Source organism: Canis lupus, chromosome 15 (genome assembly GCF_003254725.2).
Source record: "Canis lupus dingo isolate Sandy chromosome 15, ASM325472v2, whole genome shotgun sequence".
In the NCBI taxonomy this organism is placed as follows: Eukaryota; Metazoa; Chordata; class Mammalia; order Carnivora; family Canidae; genus Canis; species Canis lupus.
The window spans coordinates 20,668,733-20,696,487 of record NC_064257.1 but is presented as its reverse complement, the minus strand read 5'-3'; the positions used below and the strand labels follow the sequence as shown (position 1 = coordinate 20,696,487).

The 27,755-nt window shown below is 36.1% G+C and overlaps 1 protein-coding gene across 8 annotated transcripts in view; it reads right to left on the bottom strand.

The window, feature by feature from the left end:
• NAV3 (neuron navigator 3) overlaps positions 1-27,755 on the bottom strand; it is a 356,255-nt gene that overhangs the window by 244,791 nt on the left and 83,709 nt on the right. For 7 of the 8 annotated variants that reach the window (XM_025438781.3, XM_025438782.3, XM_025438783.3 and 4 more), the window contains exons 2-3: positions 10,296-10,413; positions 9,606-9,658 (exon numbers count right to left, since the gene is read on the bottom strand). In XM_025438781.3, the coding sequence (XP_025294566.3) occupies positions 9,606-9,658; positions 10,296-10,413 (171 nt within the window). Of the gene's footprint in view, positions 1-9,605; positions 9,659-10,295; positions 10,414-11,235; positions 11,343-27,755 lie in introns of those variants that run through there. The other variant, XM_049094029.1, reaches the window with a different exon arrangement.

Here is a 27,755-nt window from a genome sequence, read left to right as displayed (position 1 = left end):
AGTTAAATTAGGTGCCTCATGTCATTGCAATGCTAAACCACACATTCCCCTTTCCATCTCAAGTGACTTTGTGTAACTTGGAGAGGGACAGGTTGGGGGAGAGAGTAATTTTGTTCCACTCTGCAGTTTGTTTTTGTACTGAGTTGGTCTGCTGTTAGTTGCAATGAGTCAGTTTATTAATTAAGTAGTAGAGTATAATAATTAAAAGTTCTTGCAGCCAAGTAAAACTGGATTTGCATCCTAGTTATACAATTTATACACTGTAAGAAACTGAGAAAGTTTTCACTCTCCTGAAGCCTCAGCTTCCTTATCCATGAAATGGATATAAAACCATCTTCCACATAATATATGAGCAACTAAATATATATATATATATTTATATATTTATATATTTATATATTTATATATTTATATACAGTGTAGACAGATAGATGTATGTGTGTACTTACATATATATATAGGTATGGATATAGATATGGAAAATCTATTAGTATTTTATCAGATAAATATTATTTTTGTTCAGAATTCTACTATTCTAACTGACTGGTAATTAGAGAATAATGAACATTGTTTAATATTTTGGTCAATTACAGGTATTTAGGGGATGCCTGGGTGGCTCAGCAGTTTAGCGTCGCCTTTGGCTCAGGGTGTGACTCTGGAGACCCGGGATCAAGTCCCGCATTGGGCTCCCTGCAGGGAGCCTAGCCTGCTTCTCCCTCTGCCTATGTCTCTGCCTCTCTGTGTCTCTCATGAGTAAGTAAATAAAATCTTTAAAAATATATATAGGTATTTAATCTTCATAGGCTATAATTACCAATATAAAATTTTATAAATTAAATTATTTAAAAAATTACATCAGCATTCATTGACCTGAAGATATACTCTGTGGGTTTTAATGAATTCCTGCTTTTCAGTTTGTTTTAGAGAACAAAACAAAAGAATCTTACTCTTTTACAACAAAGTTATAAATTTGCCCTAAACTTAAGTAATGTTTATTTACATATAGGACTAAAGTTACATCTTTGTCATTTTGCGATTTCGTGATGAAATGATTTGCCAAATGCATAATTTCATCACAAAATCTATACACATTATTTATCTCACATACCCACCAAACCTAACCAAAGTTTATACACCTCTATAGATAGGAAAGACCAGTACAGTTTTAAAGAAAAATAATTAATATTGCATGGTTGGGAGTAAGGAAGGGTGAGAGACCGAAATATTAAAGAAGAAAGAAGGGGGAGAGAGGAAGAGGAGGCCAAGGGGAGGAGGTGGAAGGAGCAGAGGAGGGGTTGAAAATCCAAAGACTTGAATTTTGTTAAGTTTGTTTATTAATAAGTTTTATTAAAAGTAATTTAGTCTAAACTCAGAGACATGAGACCCAATACTGGCCCTTTAATAGGCAGGCTCAGTGAGACCTCGTTCCTTTGCAGGTTTGCTGTGATGCTAAATGAAAAATGCAAGCAAATCATCCAAGCACAGCACCAGACACACATGGCTGACATTCGATCATTAAGTGAACCAATAAGTAAAACTGATATTGCTGAGCGCTCAACAATTTAGTTTCTATGATATGACTTCCCAATATTTTTGTGGTTTGAAACATGGCTAATACAAATCAACTGGGCAATATAATTCCTCCAAGGTATTTCATGAATTTTTATCTGTGTCTATCCAGATGAGTCAGTTTAACTCAATTAATATTAAAATCATTTAAATATAATGTCATAAAGTAACTAGGGCTTTTTACTGATTGGCAAATAATTTATCTCATCCAAGATAAACTTTTCAAATCATTATAATGAGATCCAATGAACAAGATTCTCCCTATTTTATTTCCTTTTTCTCTTTTCCTAGAAGTTATTTTTATAACATTATTTAATTGTTATAGGTTCTTAAGAATATCATAGTTTTCATTCAAAATGGCCTCATATCTTAGTACACCTTTTTTTCAAACTACGGTTTTTATTTATTTTTTATTTTTTTATTTTGTTTTATTTTTTTAATTTTTTTTCAAACTACGGTTTCTAAAATTGCTGTTATATATTTTATCACTGATTATTATCAGTGGTCATTTTCTATGAAATTTCAAGAATAAGCCTGAAAAACGTGGAGCAGTAAGTCCTTTTTAAAAGGACTAGATTGGGATGCCAGGGTGGCAAAGCGGTTGAGAATCTACCTTTGGCTCAGGTCGTGACCCCGGAGTCCCAGGATCGAGTTCCACATTGGGATCCTTGTATGGATCCTGTTTCTCCCTCTGCCTGGGTCTCTGCCTCTCTCTCTGTGTCTCTCATGAATAAATAAATAAAATCTTAAAAAAAAAAAAGGACTAGATTATTGAAAGTAATAAAAACTAAATTTGTGGAAGGATTGTTAGAAACATACTTTCTAATAATAGGTATGATTATACTTTGTGTTTACTGGGCCTAGTGGTGAGAAACAATTTACAGCAATTAAGTTAAAAATATCAGGATGGGGTGCCTGGGTGGCTCAGTTGGTTAAGCATCCAACTCTTGACTTTGGCTCAGCTTGTGATCTCAAGTCATAAAATCGAGCCTTGCAACTGGCTCCGTGCTCAGCAGGGAGTCTGCTGGAGAGTCTCTCCCTCTCCCTCTGCCTCTCCCCTCTCCAACTCGTGCTCCCCCTCCCTCTCTCTTTCTCCCTCTAAAATAAATAAATGTTTTAAAAAATATATCAGGATAAAGAACATGCTAAATGTTTAAGAAAATGATTGATATTCTAATATATAGTTGAAATATTAACTACAGCTCCCAATGGTTATTATATATACATATATAAAGCTTACTAATTTTCCTCGAATTAAAGAAAAAATATATCTATTTTCTCCAAAAAAAGAAAAAAAATTACACAGACTCTGGAGTTCAATTCAAAATTACATTATTTCAATTTCTATTTGTCCTACTAGTGGCATGAACCAATTTAAATATTGATACTCCTGAGAACATTTACACTATTTATTCTATGATTTAAAGCTAATGGGGAAAGGATTCTTGTATTTTTGACATTTACTTCATTTCTTAATGGAGGACCAGACAACTCCCATAAAAATATGATTCCCATGCAACTATTCTTTTCGTTTTTTTTTTTAAGATTTTATTTATTCGTGAGAGACACAGAGAGAGAGAGAAAGAGAGAGAGAGAGAGGCAGAGACACAGGCAGAGGGAGAAGCAGACCCCATGCAGGGAGCCCGATGCGGGACTTGATCCCGGGTCTCCAGGATCACACCCTGGGCTGAAGACAGCACTAAACCGCTGAGCCACCAGGGCTGCCCTATTCTTTTTCTGTGTAAACTGGACTCAAATACTTTAGAAAATATTTTTCTCACCTTACTATGAAGATACTTTCAAAAAAGCCATAAGAATGAAAACCCAAATATATCTCTAAGATAAAAGAGTGAACAGAAACCATGGTCTTTGGTGTTTTGTTAAATCAATCTAGCCACTCAGAGTTTCATTGGTCTAATTTCCTCAATGTGGAAATAAGCAGAGACTGAGCATTCACTGGATTTTTTCCTGGACCACACAGTCCGAATCAGAATTTCAGTGACCATTGCCCTTTCAACTTAACACACTTCCTTTCAGTGTCTCCATATCATTTCTTCATTTGAACTTTGCTAACAATACAGAGCTACTTCTAGAGACAAGTTTGGTTTTAAAAACTATCAGGGTGCTATTCTAATAACTTAAGGATATATTTCTTCATGTTAGCACTTTATACTTATTCTTCCAAGTTTGAACCTATAGGAAAATAATGAAATTATGAAGAAAACTAGAAAGCAGAAATTTCCACTTAGCATTTCTTTAGAGATCAGAGCTCTATTTGTAGGAAAGCATTTGTCTTCATTAAGCTATCTTTTTCTAGCCATTCCAGAAGATGAACAGTTTCAAAAATGGCAGGGGATCATGTGAATGGACTAACTTAGCAATATTCCACTCCTCTGAGTCATAGTGCTAGAATGCTGCAGTGTGCCATTTATGAGATTTTATTAAATCTTTAAGAGCATTCCAATATTTTATCTCTTCCCTATTTGGTTAGAAACCTTATCTTCCTATCTTACCTAAATAGATCCTTTAAAAGAGAAGCAATTACAAGCAGTGGCTAAAAGAATTAAAATTTTAAGGGACAGAACACTGACAAAAGCATAAAATACTTTGACTAGGAGGACTGTCCAGATAAGTGTAAACTATTGTCCAGATAAGTTTAAACTATTGAGATGGAATGAAGATGCCTATAAAATCATAACAGTCTACTATTCTGGAAGTCACAACACTGTGGGACCTGGAACTGGAGAATCAAGGGAAAAGGAAACTGAATTTTCTATCTTAAAGGAAAAAGAGAGGGTAAGAGGCATCAGCATTCCCCAAATGCTCCTATTAGCAAATTTTAAGCAACGTGATACATTAGAAAGTAAGAGTGAAAATTGTGGCCGAAAAACAACTGAGCTATTACATTGAGGTCATGGGAGGAGCCAGCAAAAAGGAAGGGCAATTGTGACTCCTATTTGTCAGATCCTCAGCTATCTGGTATAATCAAAATCTTGGTTTACTTCATATAATCAAACAATCAAATTTCCTCATCCCTCTATGCATTTGTAAAGATCCTTCATTGTAAAGCCTATTTTAACATAAAGGAAAATTGGTCTTCACAACTTTTCCCTTACATGTCTTACATTTTTGTCTAAGAACCTAGCTAGCACTTGTGCCTCTGCATTTCAAATACATGTTGGGCATTTTTCTGCTATTTTTAATCTGCTGGGCATTCTGGACATTCCTAGTATTTATAGTTTACTAATTTATTTCCCCATGTAATCTCACCAAAGTGTGGCATGCAGCATAGATTTTGAATTCTGATACCACCCACCTAGAAATTACTCAACAGGTGCAATCCATAATAGTAACTTCATCTTTGGATAAGGTTAATTATAGTGTTGAATAAGCTCCTCAAACCAGTTCTGTTTTTTCAGGATGAGTTTAGTTTCAAGCTTATTAAGGAAAGATAACCATGACTTTGAGACTTAGAATAAACATGAATCACAATCTCTCAATATTTATGCTAATAAATTGGCATAAGGACGAGTTCATATTTCTCTTAAATATGGTTCTTTGGCCCATGTAATTTGAAAGCTTTATTGTTAAATTTTTTTCATCTATTTTGAGATATCATAATTGAATTTTTCTCTATATTATAAGGTAATGTAGAAAATCCCAAGGAAAAAAGCACATTATTATTCTCTAATACTCTGAAGTTATCTTATTGATGAATTCCTTCAATTTCTATTTAATCCGTTTTCAGATATTCACATTTCACACAATCATATCCTCTTGTGACATGACACAAAGGAAAACGTACCCCTTCTTTTCCAGCGTTGTATCTTCTACACATACTTCAAATCTCTTCCTTTGCCACTTCTTCTAGGATTTGTTATCATCTCTTGTCTCCTCAATCCCCTGGGTCCTCTCCTCTCTACTGCTTCCTCTTTCCCTGCTTACTTCCCCCTTTCCAAAAACTCCCTTCATTCTTCCTTCCTCTCAGAATATACGTATGTATGTATGTATATGTATGCATACATGTATATATGTATATATACATTATATATGTATATATGTAAATATATGTATGTATGCATTATGTGTATATATATGTAAATATGTGTGTGTGTGTGTGTGTGTGTGTATATATATATATATATATATATATATATATAAAATTGTATAGCATAATTGAAGCACATCTGTCTTTGGCTCAAGGCATGATCCTGGAGTACCAGGATCAAGTCCACCTGCATCGGGCTCCCAGCATGGAGCCTCCTTCCTCCTCTGCATATATATATATATTTTTTTTTTTCTCTTTGACAGGAAACTCCTAGAAAGACTGTTCAAGACTCAATGGATATGTGCATCTCTGTTATTCCTTAACAGATGGTTACCCTATAGAAGATATTTGTTTCAGCATATCAACTAGTTGGCTAAGTAGCATCTGACAACATCTACCACATTCTGCTCATCTTACCTTGCCCTAATCTCACTGGGTTAGTCCAAGTACTCCAGTTTAAGCTATCATAACTACCCTAAGGATCCACACCCCACATCTGTGGATTTATACCTTTAAAGATGGGCTCACTCTTTCACCATTCTTTCCTTTCTTCTGACTCTACACTGTTGCTAAACATATTTATTGGTATTCTCCAATGTGAGAACCTCAAATTTCTTCCCTCCTGACTTTATACAGGCCTTCTGTTGAGATCCCATCCTTTTCCATGACTTCAATCATTACCTATGTACTAGGTAATGTTCTAATACCTTACTTGTCACCTTCAGGAACTCATGCCTAATTGCTTACAGTCACCTCCTAGTTATTAAAATGGACATGTCAAACTCTACTTTCAAAATATGAATTTTTCATCTTCCCCCTTCTACCTTTAGCCTGTTTTTCCCTCTGTAATAATCGTGTCTAACAGTAATTTATCAGGCCAAAATTGTGGGATCGTTTTATACTCCCTATATTCTTCACCTCTCATATCCACACATATTCTACAATTTCCAGAAAACATCTAGGGTATCCTTTTAAAAATATTTACAACAGGGACACCTGGATGGCTCAGCGGTTAAGCGCATCTGCCTTCGGCTCGGGGCGTGATTCTGGAGTACCGGGATCAAGTCCACCCGCATCGGGCTCCCAGCATGGAGCCTCCTTCCCCCTCTGCCTATGTCTCCGCTTCTCTATGTGTGTGTGTCACTCATGAATAAATAAATAAAATCTTTAAAAAAAGTTTAAAAAATATTTACATCAGATCATGACATAGCCCAGTTTAAAAGTCTTCCAAAGGCCCCCTGTCCAACTTTGAATGACAAACAAACTCCTTACTTCGGCCCTACGTGGTTAGGCTTCCAATGTCCCATCCAAACACTGCCCTGTACTCAAACCATAGTGGTCTCCTATCTGTTGCTGGAATACACCAAGCTTATTCCCTTCCCAGTATTTTGTTTCTGCCTATGTGACATTGTTGGTATTATTTATTTCAGTATTTGCTCCTCTGATCCCCAAATGTCCCTCCATCTGGTAGCTCAGGTGCTCAACTGACTCACTATGAATTACCTGACTGTTCTTTCATCAAAATATTTATCAATATAGTATAGATTCATACCACAAGAGAACCTATACTCTTAAAAGGCTTAAAACAATCCAATAAAAGATATCAAAGCTGAAATTTAAATAAAGACAATTTGTGATTAGAAACAGTAGCATACCTAGTTTTACCCTACCTTTTGTTATTAAACACAAACAGCAAGCAAAGACAAGAAAAGATCAGATATACAAAAGGATGTAGTCAAAGCATTTCTGTGAGTAAGGATAGCACTCATTGTCTTGGTTGTTAAGTAATGCAGAGACAGGCAACATCCTGTTTGGAATAGATATACTAAATTCTTAAGCCTAGTCATGCTCTCTCATAATTCTCTTTCCTCTAATTTCTTGTCTCAGTTAAAATTTGGAATTTTAATTCTTTAATAATATAGTACCAATGCCAATTTTTAAGAACAGAGGCAAAAATAAGTCAACCCCTTGAAAGCTACATTTTTGTCATATGTATTATTTTGAATCAACACACTGAGGGCATGCCAACTTCAGATTCAAAACTTAACCACATCAGAAAAAAATGAAAATACAAGTTACTCTTTATGAAAAATTCTATGTGATTCTGACTAATACTATTTGGCTGGAAAAACTACCTTTTTCATAGCATTTACATTTCTTAGGTTTTGGTTTTTATGCATGTGTTTTTTTTGAAATCAAAAGCAGAAATATCAACATAACATGTATACTAGATGTTACATGAAATTTGGGGGCTAATAAGGAGTAGGAAGTAATAAAAAATTAACAGAGTCTAATACTCATGAGAAAGTTTTCACAGATTTGCAGAATCTTTGGTACAGATGTTTCACATAAATATCTAGGGACTGAATTCCTATCCACAGTTATGAGTTTTGGAGAGGTTCCCCCACCCCCACCCCCGTCATGAAGCATTATCTTGGCTGTTTATTGGATTCTCTATAATCAGAATCAAATTGGAATAACAACAGAGAAGATGTGTTTTAGTATCCAACACCTCTTTATGTTTGAAATAATGAAAGCAAGACCCAGTGTTGAGTTTGAGAAACGTAATATACGATATTCAGGGACTACAGAGCTCTTTAAGATAAAGCCCTAAAAATCTTTTAACAGGTGTTAATTTATGAATGTGTCTTACCAAAGTTTATAACATCACTACTAGGTATTTCCATATTAGTTTAGGTAGTAAAGAATGTCCATAATTATATGTCATTGTCTTATCCTAATTAGGGTTCATTACACAGATGAAAACGCGGGGACTCAGAGAGGTTACATCTCTTTTACAGTATCACACAGCTATTATTTTAGGAGAGTCTGATGGTATTATAATTATTTTCAGTAAAACTATAATTAATTTCTAAAGAGTCATGCTTATGCCCAGAGTAATTAGATCAGGAATTTCTTTAAAACTGAAGTATTTTACAGAAAATTGTTTTTTATAGTGATTTTTTCACAATAGTTATACAGAGTTTATGACACTGTAATAGTTCCTTAAAATGTTTATTAACCACACACACCAGACATGCTAGTTAATCACTCTTTAAGAATACATTCCTTTAATTATTTTGGATTTCAGTTCTCTGACATTAGATAAAGCAAGTAAGCATGTCAAAAGAGTTCACTTTTTTTTCCACTTCCAGTCTCTGATAATTAAGAACTCATCACAGTCACTTAAAATGCCTATTTGTGTTAAAAAGAGTTTTGAAGGAAGCCTCATCTTATTGATTTTGGCTATCATTCCTGATTATATCCACAGATATAACTTTAATGAAGGTATTTGTACTTCATGTTGTCCTATAAAATTAAGTTGTAGCTATTTAATCAAGAGAGCAGTGAGTTCTTTTTCCTCAGTGGTTTATCAATCTATTTTTCTTTTATTATAAAACCTTAAGCTTTACCAGTTGCTAAAGACAAAAAGAGGGCTTGGAAAGACACAGACCCCTAGATCAACAGCTTTCTGGAAAAGGCTATGAATCATATCTCATGATCAGTCACTGCTCAGAAAACTCCCAGCAGCATGCCTTTGCAGCTATTTCCAAAAGTGCTGAAGAGCCCATGTGTTTACACTGGACTTTGTTAGGAACAAAGAAAACACCATTTATATATTTTTAAGATGTACATGGCAAGTTCTGTTCTTCAAACCAGTTGCTCAGACATAAAAGCTCCACTTAAGATGGGATTTACTGCCACCAAAACCAGTGTTAAATTATTCAGACATCAGGACAACAACAACAAAAAGTAAAGATCTGATAACAACTTGGAGATCTATTTTTTTCAGGAGTCATACATATTCAACTGTGCTGACGCTATCACTTGTTCATATATTGTTCCCAAAGAAATACATATGACAGCATGTGATCAAATGGTTTCTTAAGCAGGAAGGCATGCAAAAGAAATTTCTAGTCCATTTACAAAAGCAATTTAATCAAAAGTGAAGATAAGCATTATATTTTAGAATAAATATGATTCTTACCATCTGAGATTGACTCCTAGGACATCCATTGATATCTTCAACTTTTTCATTTGCTAAAGCCAAGAAATAAATAAAAGAGAGAAAAAAAGAATGACATGCTTAAGCAATGAAGTGAAACACAAAAAAAAAAGGAGACTAAGAAAAAACAAAAACAAAAACAAAAACAAGCACAATGCTGCTGCTACATTCACTCTGTCTCCCGAGCCGTGTACAAGAGGACACACTTGTTAGCAGCCGCCAATTCCATATGCACAAATCAGGCAAAAAAAAAAAAAAAAAAAAAGTGAGTGAGAAGGAAGTTGCTGCTAATTCTTTAGCCTGTGCCAAATGACTGCTGACATGAAACCTTTCACAATTGTCCCTGCTGGATCAGGATACAGTTTCAAGGAATCTCAGAGTGTATGAGTTGCTCCAGCTAACGAAATGCACACATGGCAGACATATGGTTTAATGAAGCATTCATTTCTGACAATTCAGTGTATGTAAAGATACAGTTCTAGCCATTTAAAAGTATAGTCAAACTGCTTTTTTCAAACATTCTCACATAAACATTTTTAATTAAATCGAGGGAGAGCTACATTAATCTCAGAGACACACGGACCAAGTTCATATGCATTCAACTGAAATTGTGTTTTACCAAGGCGGGTGGGGCAGAGACTTTCATGGTTTTTCCCAGGGGGCAGGTCTTACCAATGATCTGGATGATTTCGGCTAGCAGTACTCCATCTGCAATGTCTTGTTGCAAATCCTTGATCAACCGCTTGTGGCCCGATTTTGCTAGGTAGTGGTTGGCCCAGTCAGTGTAAATCTGTTGAACAGAGGGAGAGAAGAAGTACGATGGTGTGAGAGAAAATAGAGACAATAAAAATGCTTAAGACAAATGTTGGATTCAAAGGGAAGCTATTCTGGATCACATTCCAGTTCAAGAAGTCATAGCTTAAAAGGAAATAGTTGTAAAATAATTTTATACGGCTCTCTCTCTCCCACTTATCTCTTGTTTCAAAGGAGGATGATTCACTCTCTTTCAAAACTAGGGACCAGTCACTTGTGACACAGCAGAACTCCCTTCCCGGATGACTACTGAGGAAACTGCTGTTTGCAAATCAGTTGGGTTTTCACTCTTTCCCCTCGTTCTGTCATATTGAAAATAATCCTGCCTGTCCTTGTAAAAGGAAACCACCTGGACTGATTTATACAGGAACCTATTATAAACATTTCTGTTTCTCTGAGACTTTATTAGCTTTGTCATGTGAGATACTGTATGTGACAATATTTTGGCATCATGCTATGAAATAATTGCAAATGCCAAAGACACTTTATTTGGACTGTCATCTCCCATTTAAGCCCCCTGAAATGTGTTTATATAAGAAAACAGAGGAAGCAAATACAGTTATTACATAGAAATCACAATATAGAATTGAGGAGTGGATTAGAAGTCACAAGGTTGGCAATTTGTCCTAAAGAAGAAGTGACTCTTCAATAGTAAACCAGGATATAAAGAAAAGCTGGAATTGTTTTTTAAAAATGCACAAAAATAAAACACTATTAATTTTTCAAATGTTATGTATGAGACACCTACTAAGGTAAAGTAATCTAATTATAAGGAAATAAGCATTAAGGGAAGTGGCACCTGGATGGCTCAGTCGGTTAAGCCTCCACCTCTTGGTTTAGGCTCAGGTTGTGATCTCAGGGTCCTGAGATGGACCCCATGTCTGGCTCCATGCTCAGCAGGGCGTCCGCTTCAAGATTCTCTTCCTCTGCCCTTCCCCTCATGTGTGTGCGCACCTGTGCGCTCTCAAATAAATAAATAAATCTTTTTAAAAAGAGAGAAAGAAATGAAGGGAAGGCCCTTCCCCACAGAGGATACCAGGTACAGAAAGGTAGAGGAGTAAAGGAATCAATGACACAGTTGGAAAATCTGTAATTAAGGTAGCAAGCTTGAAATTACGATAATTAGACTGGAAAGGCAAATTGTTTTAGTCATAAGCACTGAATGTAAAGCTAATTACAAAAATATTATTTTTGGTTTCTAATAAAACCAATAAATGTTTTTGTAAAGACAAAACACAATAAATAAGAAGTGTAGAAACTAAGAAGTACATGTTTCCCCACAATTTGCAACCTCTACTCACTTTTGAATACTTTGGTATGAATAATTCTAAAATTGTGTTCTATACCTACACACTTCACCACAGGACACCACATACACACCCTCATATATGTACACACACAATAGGATTTTTAACCAAATATGACTCAAATTTCACATATCATTCTATGCTTCTCGACTTTTTATGCAATGATATTTTAATAACAGTGCTACAACCATTTTACATATATGTATCCCACTATTTTTGTTGTTCTATTGTACATAATATCAACCCCCATTTAAAGATATTCAATTTGTTTAAATATGTTTCTATTACATCTAAAGTTGAAGAGACATCTTTAAAAATGTATCTTTGCACACTTATATGCTAGTATTTTTATAGGACCAAAACCTAAAAGTGGGACTGCTAAGTTTTTTTAAATAGATCCTAGATACAAACATTCCAAAATACAACAAAGAAGTCAAAGAAAGTGCTTCTTCAGTTTTGACAATATAAAGTGGCATCTTAATGTAATGAAGTGGTGATTAAGTTCCTAAAAGACTACAAATAATTGGAAGCATCCAACTGCATAAGGAATTATACCTCCTTTCCCCGTGTTCATGATTTTCCTTATATCAAAGATATTAATTAGTGTGAGAAAGGGTACTAGCACAACTGTCTGCTAAATTAGAAAACAAAAACAGGGTTCCTAGATACTCTTATTTTGGGATCAGTTTCCTCAAAATTCTATTCTATCTCTATTTTCTATTTTACAATGCGAAAACATATTTTTATAAGGATTTATACTGCTCAGAACCTAGACCATTGAGGACTTTCCCCTCAGCCACACATCATTCAAATGATTAGTTGTTTGACTATTAATTGTTTGCCCTCCTACTAGAAATTTTAGGTTGAGCCAGACTCGATTTGTGCCTTTATCCCCACAGGCAGTTAAGAGGACCAGCTGATTGACTCTAAGGCATCCCACAAAGATGAAGAACATAAGTTCTGGAGTCAGGAGATCTGGCTTTGAGGCCCAGTAGACCTCTTACCACCCCTGGGACCATGGAGAAGTTTCTTATCCCTTCTTAAAAAAAACAAACAAAAAAAGATTTATTTATTTATTCATGAGAGACACAGAGAGAGAGAGAGGCAGAGACACAGGCAGAGGGAGAAGCAGGCTCCATGCAGGGAGCCCGATGTGGGACTCAATCCCGGGTCTCCAGGATCAGGCCTGGCCTGAAGGCAACACTAAACCGCTGAGCCACCCCTTCTAATCCCTTTGAAGTTCGATTTCCCCATCAGCAAAATAAGGATGATAATAATCCTTCACTATAGGACTATTAGGACTAAGTAAGATAGTACTTGGAAAGTACCCCTCACAGAGTTAGCACTGAAATAGTATCTGCTCTTGTTATCATCATTATGGCATCTAGTTTTATTTGCTACGGTGGCTTTCTAACAAATAATTTATTAAGGTCATTGTTTTGTAGAGATTAAAAAAATTGAGAGGATTGGCAGAAAACTGAAAAAACTGGACTCCTTGCCTTGGACACTGCTCATGTAGGGACTCCTCCTGCCATCTGACTCACTGTGGCCACAGATCCGTCCCCCAGCCAAACTCAGAGCCATGCACCCCATCTCAAGGTTGCCATGTTCTCATTCAGGTCTGCAGTGCCTCCATGGGGACTCTACCTCCATCAGGCTCCATGTTGCAAGTATTCTGTTTTCCAAAGGCATTAAATTATGCAAAAAATAGTTGTTCAAATGCACACAGAATGGAATATATTAGGAATGAAAACAAGAATCCTTTCATTCTCCAAATGCCTGTCAAGAGTGTCTTAGCCTCTATCCAATTTGGTCCTGGAACTTAGGTGAGAAAACAGATGGGAGGCCAGCTGGTTGGCTTCAAGACTGACTGGAAAAGCCTCTGATTTAGCTCATTAAATATTTGTTTTTTACTTGGTCCAGGATTTCTTCCAGAGGAATCCCAAGCCTAAGTGCTTTGACTTGTCTTGGATCTTTAATATATGAAACATTGCTCAGACCGTAATCTCTGACTTTAGTTGCAATCAGCAAAACCAATTCAGACTATAGAAATAAACTGAAAATAAATCTTCGTTTTAAAAAGTCCTTATACTTTACTTATTCTTTCTTTTTTTAAAAAAAGATTTTATTTATTTATTCAAGAGACAGAGAGAGAGAGAGAGAGAGAGAGGCAGAGACACAGGCAGAGGGAGAAGCAGGCTCCCTGCAGGGAGCCCGATGCGGGACTCGATCCCAGGTCTCCAGGATCATGTCCTGAGCTGAAGGCAGGCGCTAAACTGCTGAGCCACCTGGGCTGCCCCTTATTCTTTCTTAATATGTGTAAAAGATACTTGAGGCCCTTCAAGCAAACCAGTACCTTTCAAAAGGATGTTATAATCTAGATGAAATATGAAACAATTACAAAGTGGCTTATAAATATATCTTAACATTATATTTAAACTTATTTTTGTCTTTTAAAACTTTATATATGTAAATTGAAGAAAAAAGTAGAAACATGAGGTATATCTTTAATGAGACAGTCTCCAAGCAAAGGACACATGATATATAAATATATGCAAAACTTATCAATAAACTTACTGTACTATTCTGATAAGAGAAGATACACACAACCTTGTTAGCTGTCGCATTAGAATCTATTCAAATAAATACAACAGAATAACAAAAATCATGTCCAGATTTTAGATCTGAACTCCAAAGCTGCCTTTGGTTCACTGCCACACACACAAAAATCACAATATTCAACCTCCTTAGCCTCACTAGAATGAGCTACAAACTGAGTGCTAATGATTTCCGTAGGATTATGTTATAAATAGGTTTCTAGTGAACAAACTGATATTACTAGGCACAATATCAAGTTAATCATAAATTAGTATTTAGTCATCAAGGTCTGGCTGAAGCTTTAAATATAATTTATCTCCAAATATATGAAGTCCGTTTTCCTCATCTGTTTTAATTGCAATATTATAAATACAAATGTCATCTCATGTGGTAATTATATTTTAGGAAATCCTGAAAAATTAAGGATATTAGACTTACCAAAGGATACTTAGAATTCAGGTAAAATCATATATATATTAAATCACTTACTGTAATTAAATATGATAAAAATCAAAGGTACCATAGCATAATTTATATTTAATTCTGATCAATATAAATTTTAGGGCCTATTATGCAATAGTATGCCTTCTTTGAGGAACATCCTATATTGTTGGAATTTCTGCTTTGCCACTTAATATCCATGTGGACATTAACTGAACATAAATTTTCTCTTAGTGCCGGAGCTTTTCTTGTCTGTAAAATGACAATAATAGTATTACCTACTAATTGGATCATTTTAAGGGTTGAATGAAGTTAGACTTTTGGAACACAACGATTCACTTAATAAACATTTGTTAAATGTTAAATACTAGTATTGATCATTTTAATATAAACTACATTTTTATTAATTATGAGAATTTTATTAATATTATGAGCTATGATAATTTTCAAATCCTTAAATTTTAGCCATCTGCCCAACTGTAGTTAACCTAAGGAAAACTGACACCATATTGCTTCTGTCCAGTGAACTTGTCTCAGTAAAACAACATCTGAAGAACATCTACTTTGATTCTCCATGGAGTCCTAAGCTTTTGTTTATGGCATTTTTCTTTTTCACTACTGACAATATAACACAGCCTTTGTGTATCACAGCACACTACCCAATAAATTAAACCAATATTTAATTAAATTAAAAATCAAACCAATATTTAATTTAGTATTTAAGTATAAGTAACCTAACAGTTACATAAAAATAAGTATGACTTTTTGTCATTGCATGCCCTACTCTATAGAAGGCATATAAATGTTTCAAAGAAACACAGTATTTTTAAGAAGTGCTAAATGATAAAGAAATGCAAAAAAGTAGTAGGGGAAAAGCAGACTTCATTTAAGTCAAGAGTTTATTTTAGTAGAAAGACACAAATCTATAACCTGGTTAGAAATACCACATGATCTAATCATTCCACTACTGGTTTATTACTCAAAGAAAATGAAAACACTGATTTGAAAAGATATATGTATCCCTAAGTTTATTGCAGCATTAAGTACAATAGCCAAAATATTGAAGCAACTTGTTTCTACTGATGGATGGATGAAGATGTGGAATATCACTCAGCCATAAAGAGTATGAGATCTTACCATTTGAGACAACATGGATGGAGCTAGATGGTATTATGCTAAGTGAAATAAGCCAGATAAAGACAAATATCATATGATTTCACTTCCATGTGAAATCTGGAAAAAAACAAAACAAATGAACTAACAGAAACAAACCCACAAATACAAAGGATAAGTGGGTAGTTTCAAGAGGGGGGAAGAGTGGGTGTGGGTAAAACAGGTGAAGGGGATTAGGAGGTACAATCTTCAGTTATAAAATAAATAAGTCCCGGGGATGAAACATACAGTACAGGGAATATAGTCAATACAATTGTAATAATGTTATATGGTGACTATACTTATTGTGGTGAGGACTGAGTAATGTAGAGATGTGTCAAATCACTATCCTATACATCTGAAACTAATATAACACTGCATGTCAATTATATTTCAATAATAAAAACTGTTTTAAAAAATCAAGATATTTTTTAAAACATTAGTTACAACAACAACAAAAATGTTGAAAAAAGCATTTATTTTTCCATCTAAATCTTTTGGGGACTCTGCAAGAAATAAAACTTTAAATTTGTGTTAGAAAAAAATTTCAAGTTTAAAGGTTGATTTGAAAGTGAGTATTAAGGAGTCAACAACTCCAGAAAATTAGTGAGTGGTCTATGAAGGCAGGTAAATTCTAAAGGAAAGATAAAATGGATTCTGATAATTTCCCTTGACTTTTTCTTTATTTCTCATATTCAATCTCTGGTCCAGTTCTGTTAATTCTATACCCTCAATGCCTCTTGACCCTTCTGCTCCATTACTGCTATAATCACCATGGTGCAGCTTTTCCTCCTCTCTCACCCAAACTGCTTTACCAGTTCTAAAAACAGTCTGAGTGTAGGCAGGCTAAGCATTAAACTATTCTATACACTATAGTTAAGTGATTGCTTTAAAATGCTTTAAAATGCAAATCTGATCAAGTAATTTACTTTCCTACCTAAAAAAATCACCTAATTGCTCCCACTTACTTTCACAAAGTAAGTACTTTGGCCACTTTTCTTTAAACCAATTCACTTTTTAAAAGAATAAATTGGCTTCATACGGAAATTTCTTATGAACGAAGGTACAGCTGTGAAGACTCTAGAAGAATGAAGATTGAAGGGGTTGCCTGGGTGGCTCGGTGGTTTAGGGCCTGCCTTCAGCCCAGGGCGTGATCCAGTCCCACATCGGGCTCCCTCCAGGGAGCCTGCTTCATTCTCTCTCTCTCTCTCTCTGTCTCTCTCTCTCTGTGTCTCATGAATAAATAAAATCCTAAGAAGAAGAAGAAAGAATGAAGATTGAGGAAAGCCACAAAAAGGATGGGTTTTGACAAGCAGAAAAAAGGGGAAGCTTAACTCCATCAGCAGATACAGGGATAATGAAACTACAAAGGGCTGGAGGTATGAAACAGCATGCTGAATTCACTGAATACTGGATAATTCCATTTGGTCAGAGCATGGGGAAGAGGCACATGGGAAGACTAGGGGTAAGAGAATAGGAATCAGTGTGTGTGTGGGTACATCATATATAAAGTTAAGACAGTTGCATCATTACCTTTAGGTGAATGTTAGCTTACTTATATGTAGGGGATATAAAAATGACAGCCATGGCTGTGTTTCTAAACTGTAGCTCTGGTGCAGCTCTGAAGGATAGTCTAGAGCAGAGAAAAACTGCACAAAAGGGGTCTACTTAAGAGGCTTTGTGAGACTTCCACTTTCTAGATGGTGAAATACTTTCCTGCCCTGTATTTTCTAGAAAATCTCCCTCCATACAGCAAGAAGGGAAAAAAAAAAGCTCAAACTCTGTTTCCCATGACTACAATACATGAATATGGAAAACAGCTGAAAGGATGATGGATGATTTAGCAAGGAGGAATAAAGAAAGAGTAAACCCACAGGAGCCTGCAGAGGGAGATAGCAGAGCAAATGTTAACAGATTTTTCCACAGAACTCCAGAGGAGCTCAAGAAGTGTGGGCATCAGACCAAATAGAGGTGGGATGAATCAGAGTCAAGAGGTTTGACTCCGACTACTTGCTTCCTCCTCATCCTACCAAGAGCCAGTCAGACAGGAGGGTGGAGACATGCGAACGAAAACAGGAGGTTAAACGAAATTATTATTATCCTGGTATTGAGACTTCAGCAACAATCTTTCCCTCTAGGCTCCTTCTCTTTCAGAAATGCAGGACTATATATCCCCCAGAAATGGAAATCTTTCTCTGAAAACAGTGATTCAAGAGATTTCAAGTGATTCAAGACCAACAGACATTCAAGTTCAAGGTAACCAGTCAATGGAGCAGCTGGCCAGTGGATAGCATATAATGAATCCCAGAGGACAGAAAGAGTTGTGTGTTTGTATGAACACAGCTTTTTACCGCCTCATACTTGATAGAGTTACAGGCTACCAAACATTTGATGAAATCCTTTAAAATAAAATTTAGATGCCAGATAAACAGATAAAACAGAAGTCAGAATGAAATAGAGTGAAAGTCAGAAGTAGAAGAAAACTTGAAGAAAATGGTAATATTGGTACCTCCTACTTGGATTCCAAAAAAAGCCTGGCTTACAGCCTATAGGGCCGTCTTTATGTCATCCATATAATTGATACACTCAGAGTTGTACAGTTGTGTGTGGTGGCCTCAACCAGCCAATACAACAGAACTCTAAAAATGCCTTCATTTTTATGTTTTAAGAAAATATAAATATTTCTTTAATTTGTTTAAAAAAAGGTTTGACTTTAGTTGCAAAAGAGAAAACGTCTTAGTGCTGACCAACATCAAAATTCCAGTCCTTGTCACATATACTACTAATAATACATCCCATGTGAAGGGATTACTAGTCTTAAGTAAACATGAATAAACTTCATATTCATGCATAAATGTCACTTTCCATTAATACTGCATTTAACTTTCTCAGTTCTTTTGAGAGATAACTTCCCATCTGAGAAAAGAATACACCTAACCCAGATGGAACAAGCAATCAACATCAATATTTTCAACTCTAATACACACAATCCTACCCGCCCCAGTGATATACTTTCTTGATATGTAGCTATAAAATGCACTCCTTAATGCAAGTTTCAGATTTTACTGGAACCAAAATTATATCGATATTTTCATTTACAACTGCATTTATCTGTTTAAATTTATAACTACAAATTATTCGCTTGGACTATCATGAGATCTCTCTATTTTGACACTGGGGGGAGGGCATTTTTAGATGAAAAGATACGGACCTCAATGTAAGCCAATAGGAAGAGAAAGGGTAGGGCTTATTGTGTGAACGCCAGTATGTTCCAACTGCTTTCACTTGTGGTTTCTTTATAGAGAAAAGTAACCAAAGCTATCATACAAAGCAAGGCATCCATCATCAAATCAAACCAGCCAACACTGATTGAGCAGTGCCATGCTGGGTGTTGTAGGCAACACTAAAAAGTCAAAAGCACATAGTTTGTCCTGGAGCCAGGAGGGTAAGAGGGGGAAGGGAACAGGTTAGCCAATTTTGAGAAGCTACTAGATCTTCTCTGCAACGTTGCCCACCTAGCCTTTCCCCCATCTCACCTATTGAATGGCATTCCAGCTACTGGATTCTTTGTCCGAATCATCACTTCCCACACACTTGTGAAGACTCCTCAGCATTCATTTGAGGCCATATGTGTCATTCCCTAATCTTTACTGCTCTGAATGTGAAGAATACTTTGTCTCCCGAGTCAGTATTTTTTCCCTTAACTTTATATATTAATCATCCTGGGCGATTGGTGGACAATCCATCAAACACTATTCCAGAAATTAAATATATGATGAACCACCTATCCTATCTTAAAAGCACAATGCTTATCATTAATGATCTTTTCTTCTACAGACAATATGGCATTTTGTAAATTTTTGAAAAAGGGGTTGAATATTATAATTACGTAGCACAATTCTGGTATTAATTTGTGTGTGTGTGTGTCTGTGTGTGTGCGTGTGTGTGTGTGTCTGTGTGGGTAGGCTCCATGCTCAATGTAGATTAAGAGATACATGCTCTAAGCCAGCCAGGAACCCAATTCTTATATATTTTTTTTTTTTTATTTATGATAGTCACAGAGAGAGAGAGAGAGAGAGAGAGAGGCAGAGACACAGGCAGAGGGAGAAGCAGGCTCCATGCACCGGGAGCCCGACGTGGGATTCGATCCCGGGTCTCCAGGATCGCGCCCTGGGCCAAAGGCAGGCGCCAAACCGCTGCGCCATCCAGGAATCCCCCAATTCTTATATTAATTTAAGTTTTATTTCACTTAACTTCAATTGTATTACCACTGCTACTAGCAGTATGACACCCCCCCCAAAAAAAAGAGGGCAAGAGGCTGCACAGAATTCTTTCTCCTAGATGTAGTGTTTATTAGTAACAGTGTTGAGAGTAAAGCATGCTTGAAACATGTAGATAACTCACTCAGTCCTCAAAGCTCTCTAAGAGGATACTATCATTCCATTTGAGAGATGAGGATCTTGAAACAGAGAAGGGAAGTATTTTCCCCACATCATAACAGTAAGTGCTGCACAGAACCTAGATTTTATGGCTCAAAAATCCACACTCTCAGCCCAAACAAAAGGTAATATTTCATTTAAGAGCCTTCCCTAATTCCAGCCTCCTACAGTTATTTCCATTGTATCTGACATCCATCTCAGAATTGGTGTAAAACTTCCCTTATTTGGCTGCTACAACATCTGGCATTTATAGAATGCTCTATGGGGAATGCACCCTAACAGCTTGCAAAATTCTAATAATGCAGGCGACAACATGAGCTAAAATCTGCATATGAAACTGTACCAAAGAGTATTTTAAAAAAACAGTTAAGAGAACTTGTAGTACTCACATTTTCAAAGGGGGAAAAGGCATGCTACTTGAGATTCTTTTTCTTTTTTTTATATGTATATTTTTATTGGAGTTCAATTTGTCAACATACAGTATAACACCCAGTGCTCATCCCGTCAAGTGCCCCCCTCAGTGCCCATCACCCAGTCACCCCGTGCCCCGCCCACCTTCCCTTTCACTATCCCTTGTTCATTTCCCAGAGTTAGGAGTCTTTCATGGTTTGTCTCTCTCTCTGATATTTCCCACTCATTTTCCCTCCTTTCCCCATAATCCCTTTACCTTCCTTTTCTCTCAGTCTGTAATTGATGTATTGATAATGCAAATGAATTCAAGGTAAATACTAGCAACCACCCTTGGGACACCAAATCACACGGCAGAAAATCCGTAAGAAACTAACATTAACAAAACACAATGCTAAGAGGGAATAAACATGTCTAAGTCATTTCAGAGTTTCTAGGCTTCTGAATCAGGGATTTCCAATCACATGCCAATAATTAGCAGTGAGGAATTGGCTGAGAGAAACACTTAGTGCAAACCAGTAATTCTCAAAGTGTGGTCCTGGATCAACACCATCAGAGTCATCTAGGAACTTGTTACAAATGCAAATTATTAGTCCTCACCCCAGATCTACTGATTCAGAAACTCTAGAAGTGGGGCCAGTAATCTGAGTTTTTTAACAAGCCCTCTAGGTAACTCTGATGTGTGTTAATATTTAAGGACCCCTGGCAAAGATGAATACTATTCACAGAACTGGTTTTGCTTCCAACACTTTAAACTGTATATTAATTTAAGAGAATGCAATGTCATTAGAAGCAAAAGGCAGCAAAAGACTTAGGGCTTATGTAGTATTTCCCCTTACCTCCTGAATGGTTCTTGCTACCAAGAAAAACACACCAAGCCAATACAATACTGATTGAAAATGCCCTTTGCAAACCACTCATTCCCACGTTTTAAATCCTTTGAATGATGAGTGATAAAGGTAGTCATTTATTTCAAAGATAGTTTCCAAATTTAAAAAAATCATTTATTTAGAAATACGTGCAGAAGGAGTGATTTACATTTACTTAGGCTGAAAACATAGAACTTGGAAGCCGAGAGAGAACACATTTCCTGCTGTGCTAAAAAGCCACATTGGAAAGTAATGGAAATACAAAAGCAGCCTAGGGGTTATTACACATCCAGCCAGCCATCAGGGAAGGGAGGCAGCCAGAGTAACATTGGGGGAGGAGCGGAGGAGACTTTTCATAATATTTATTTTCTTGACAATCTTTCTTTCCTTTTTGTACCATAACTCTAAGCAAACACAACACTATCTGGAAGATTTGTTGAGCCTTACTAGAACATATTCTATTTTCATAAATCTCTGAAATGCTTGAAACGACCACAAATGATGAGAAAATATGCACACATCTGTATGTATGTGACACATGGTGAGATCCGTCACCTAGTTTGCTGTTTTCTAAAGACACTTCAATGAATGAATGAATGAATGAATGAATAAATAAATAAATAAATAAATGGCGACTCAAAGGATTCATGTTATATTCCAATCAGACACAATTATTTATCAGCTTCCTGCAGGTGGTTTCTCTTTCTGCAGTGACGTGCTATGACTCCCAAGCACCACGGGTAGGGGCTAGAGTCACATAGCTCAATACCACCGGCAGCAGCGGTTTAGCTACTGTGCTGCTTGTCACACTGCAAAGTAAAACTGCTGACATAATGAAACAACCACGTTAGCCAGTCTCCTGACCACTGAGAAAGTATCAAGACTTTAGAAGTCACTCCATTAGTAGTCACCTTAAAAACCTCCATATTTCATCCTGAAATTCTTTCATTTTACATGAACCTCAGTTGCTAGATTGCTAAGGATTCCAATGGAATGCCTTACAAATCACTGCCCTATATTAACTAAAATGAGGGGAGGAACGAATGGAAAAAAAGAAACCAAAAACACAGATCGCTCACTATATGATTTTATATTATATTTATATACAAATACAAGCAAAGAAAAACCAAAGATTCTAAATAGGCCAATATTTTAAGTTCAAGCCCATACACCAAATTTGAGTCTGTTTTCTTAGAAAACCTATTCCTGTGATTGAAGTGTTCCTCAAGAGGGTATGTGAATGTTGTGTGAAGCATTCACCCAACATGCATGACTCAGGAAGTTACATTTCCCACTGAGCAGGGAGGCTGATCAAAGTTGATGCTCTTCTGCTCCTAACTCCTCCAAGAAAAAAGATAAAGTTAAATTGTGAAAGATTTCAGAGTGGAAAGCATGGAGCCTGGACTCAGAAATTCTAGGCTCCTTTCCCTATAGGTTCCAGGGTTTCCTCCTTTTTGATGCAAGTATCACATCCTGTCCTACCCTGCTTCTCTCTTAGGATTATCGTGAGGATTAACTGTATTAGAAAACATCTGCATAAGCAAAATGTGTTACACATTATAAGGCATCATTATTATAATGAATAACATGTTACCCATGAAGTACATTCGGAACCATAGTCCCCCAAAACAAACATACAGTAATTTCAAATAATACCACCCATGCATAGTGAGACTACTCTTTGTTTTTCAATTGCATTAATGACACACAGAAACTAGTTTGTTTCCATAAAATAAACCTACCTTAAATTTCTTCCCTGCTTATTTCTGACGTATTATCTAGTCTATTCCAAGAAAGGTTATAACACTTCAGCGATGTAGTTTGACAATGGAATATTATACAACTATTCCTCAAGTTTTAGGAAGAGTCAACCCAGCCAGGAATGCACTTCCAGTTTCTCTATGACTGGTGTCCCTCCACAGCCACCTCTTGTTAGGGAACTTATTACACTTAAGCTGCTGTTTGGCAAAATTTGCGCCCTACCTTCCATAGCATACAATATTCTCTAGCAAGCACATAGGGACTTCATTTCTAGCTCTTTTCTTTACATGTATATGGGGACATGTGGACTAGCTCTCACCAAAGGAATGTGAGCTAGAGTGATACGCTTCTCCTCCAAGTCTGACCCAAACAATACTCCTTACCCTATTCCCCACCTCCTTTGTCCTCAGGTTGGCTGGAAACACATACTAAGCAGGACACAGAAGCCACCTAATGAAAATGGCAGAGCTTCCATCAGTATGAGTTTCTGAGTGACTGCACAAAACAGAACAGCCTAACTCCACACCAGGAAACACCTCGGAGTGTGTGTGCATGACCAATAAACAGCTATTGTGGGAACCACTGAAATCTAGGAGTTTATTGCAGGCCTGTGTTAATTTAGTTACACAGACCTTCTCCTTACAGCCAAAGACTCTTTGAAGAACACCTTCCCTAAGTCTAAGAATTCAACTATGAGTCCAATAGAGAGCTACCTTCTATTCCCAATATTCCTATTTCCCTTCCAGATGCCATTGCCCTGGGCCCACCATCCTTACCAAGGACTTTCTCTTTGTTCTTGATCATCTTTTCATTAATTCATTGAATGTGTATCTTTTGAACATGAGCTCTTCATCACTAGGAACTCCTCTCTCTTCTTTCTGAAGCTCTGAGCAGTTCTGATTCAGTTTGTTACTATTGGTCTTGGGGTAGGGGTATGGGCATAGGTTGGTCAAATTTCCATATCAGGAATCTTTGAAACTTGGTATAATACTTTGGGTTGTTTTTTTTTTTTTTTTCCAACAAAAATGATGACATGACCAAGTATTAAGCATATCTGACCTCTGGGTATGAAATTAAAGTCAATGGTTTAAAATATATGTAAAAACATAAACAATGGTTTCTAAAATTCAGAATTCTCCAGTATCATAATGTAGTTGATAGAATTCTGCAGTGATAGAGAATGTATTTTTAAATTTGTCAAATTGGATTTACGTTTGCCATATACTCCTGTGACATTTCTTTACTCTCTTTTTTAGGTGCATTTATGTGCCAAGAAAATGCCATTTATAGTATTAATCATGGTATTTAAAATAAAAATTAAATACCCAATAACAGAGAGATTATTATTAAATATTATTTATTCACACTGTGAAATACTGAATAGTCACAAAAAATAGAAATCATGATAGTTGTATAGCAAAAGGGAAAGGAGAATGCCAAAAAAATAGAATATAAAACAAGTGAGATGTACATACAAAAAATACTAGAATCAAATGCAGGGAATAGTAGTATTTGGAATGAGTGTGATTGGTTTTATAGATTTTTTTATTTTAATTTTATATTTGTATAAATATATTTATTAGAAGTATATATTATTTATATTTAATTTATTATATTTATGTAATCTGTATTTAATTTTATATTTTAAAATTCTGTTTAATTCTGTTGCATATATAACTAAAATTGATTTCAAAGCATTACCTAACAGGTAATCCAAGAAAATCACTGAGAATACTGTGAGGGTATGTTTTGGTTTTCTAGGTGAAAAAAAATATATATATGCAGTGAGATTTTGAATTCAAATCAGTAATATGAATTCTCATTATTTACTACTATTTCTACAGAGAGAGCCACAAGAAACAAAAGGGTTTTGGGCCACATAAAGGTTGAGGGATGCATGTCAAGCTGACAAGACTAAAGCCAACTCTGGATAAAGGTAGGAGCCAAAGTGTTCTGGAGTGGCTCACTGAGGTCCAGAAAGTCAGACCAGTACTTTTGTAGGATCACAACAGAGAGAGGCACAGGGGAACCGTAAACGTCAGAATAAACATGAGGAAAGATTTTCCCAGAAGAGCAGAGGGAAGTGAATAAGTAAAAGATCAAGGGATCAGACGAGAAGCAGGATGTTCATAGGAGCCCAGTGAACAGAAAAGCAATTAGAAGATCAAATGCAAAGCAGTGGTTCACAGCTCAGAGATTTTCAAACACAGAGGCAGTGAACTATCTCCGAGTAGCTACTCGGGCATCTTCAGGGAGAGCAGGTAATTGGAACTGATGGCTGAATTAAAGAGTGTCTTCGGGGTCGACAGAGGCAGCAGCTTCCTTTAAGCAAATGGCCAGAAGCTCTTGCCCTGCAAATTCACTGACACAAAGATTCAGAGAGACAGCTTTGATCTAATTGCCACCGTTCCCACTAAATCCTGATAGGCACCCGTCCCCGGTATGGCATTTACTCCCAAGTGCTGCACACCTTACAGGTGTTGTATCATTTACCCTCCAAAGGACCCTATGAGATGGGCATTGCTATACTCATTTTACACAGGAGACAACTGAAGATTAGATCAGTTTAGCAACTTGCCCAAAGTCAATAAATAGTAAGTCAAAGAGTCAGGTTGGAAATTGCTTATCTCTAATACCCATATGTTTTCAATGACACCATACTATCTTCTCTGTTGGTATAAACAATAAAATGGGTAACTTTACATTTTTCAAGGTGCTGGTCCTTGTATTGTCCTTTATAAGTCTGTAAAATAATGGCTTTCCCTACGAATATCACCTTAAACCTATGTTTTTCAGTAGATTTTTCATCTTTTCACATTAGAAGGCTCATTAACTTTAAGGTAAAGGGATTTAGCTATGAGAAAAACTTACTGTCAGATAATCCTTCTTAAGTCAGCTCCACACTGCAGCTGTTAAAAACAGCATTGTTTTTTGGCTGTAATATATTTGGGTTAATAACAGGCACAATTTATTGGTTACTCCAGGCTGCCAGTCTCTGTGAGTGGGTAAGGATAGCTAATTCTGGGCTGTAGGATTATAAAGGGCACTACTGCCCCATGGCTACAGTTCTCCAACAGTTCTGTGTATAATAAAGTTGACATGTGGGTCTTCATTTCTAGGACTCCAGCAACTATTTGCAGTTGGTATTAATTTAGCAGAAGAACAGTTACTAGTCTCTAGTATTTTCAAACTATAATTTGAATAAAAATGAACATTTACAAAATTCCATTTCTTATAGATAGATGTTCTCAGTTACTAGATTCATAATGACCAAACAAACAAACTACCTCACATCTTTTCTCAAACTAATCTAAATTTAAGGTTAAATCTTTGTCAAAATGGCTATTAAATATTTCACATAGTTCAACCATAAATTTCAGCTCTTCACTGGCAGTTGACCCTTGAGAATAGGTGTCCTTTTCATGTCCTTATAATAAGATTATCAGAAACCTGCAATTTCTAACTAAAATTCTCTACTCAGAAACATCTACAGCCTTCTGTTCCCTTTGTTGAAAGGGTATGGGCAGATACCCCTAACGAACCAGAATGGTGACATCTGAAGGTCTCGTACTCTTCCCATCCACAAGGAAAAAATGCCACTAATGTCTTATTTTCTGATAATCTTTTCTTTCTCAAGACAAGCAGCATCTCAAGTGTAATTTTTTAATATAACTTTTTGTGATAAACATTGATGGTTAATATTTGGATTTATGCTTGTAAATCAAGTACAAAACGATAACAACTACTTGGCTACACGAGCTGAGTGTTTGAGTATTGGTGCATAAAAGAGCATCAAATATTTGCATTTGTCCTTCAGCTAGCTCTAAATTTTATAATACAGCTGACCCTTGAGCAGCATGGGTTTGAACTGTGTGGATCCATTCATAGGTGGATTTTTTACAATACATACAGTACAGTACTGTAACTGTATTTTTCTTCCTTTGATTTTTTTAAATAAAGATTTTATTTATTTATTTTAGAGAGAGAGAGAGCACACACAAGTGGGGGAGAAGGCAGAGGAAGAGGAAGATAAGAATCTCAAGCAAACTCCGTGCTAAGTGCAGAGCCCTACATGGGATCCATCTCACGTTCCTGAGATCATGGCTTGAGCTGAAGCCAAATTAAATAACACATCTAGCATGGTGTCCTTTATTCAAATATCAAGTATGAGTTTTAGAGTGCTAATTATATATACTTGAGTGATAGTAATAATAATGTGTATTGAGCTCTTACTAGGTGCTAGGCACTGTGCTATGCTCTAACAAGTAATGCAGTCCTCAAAACAATAGCACAGAAAGTGTTATCATTATTCTTATTGTGCAGACGAGGAAACTAAGGCTTACA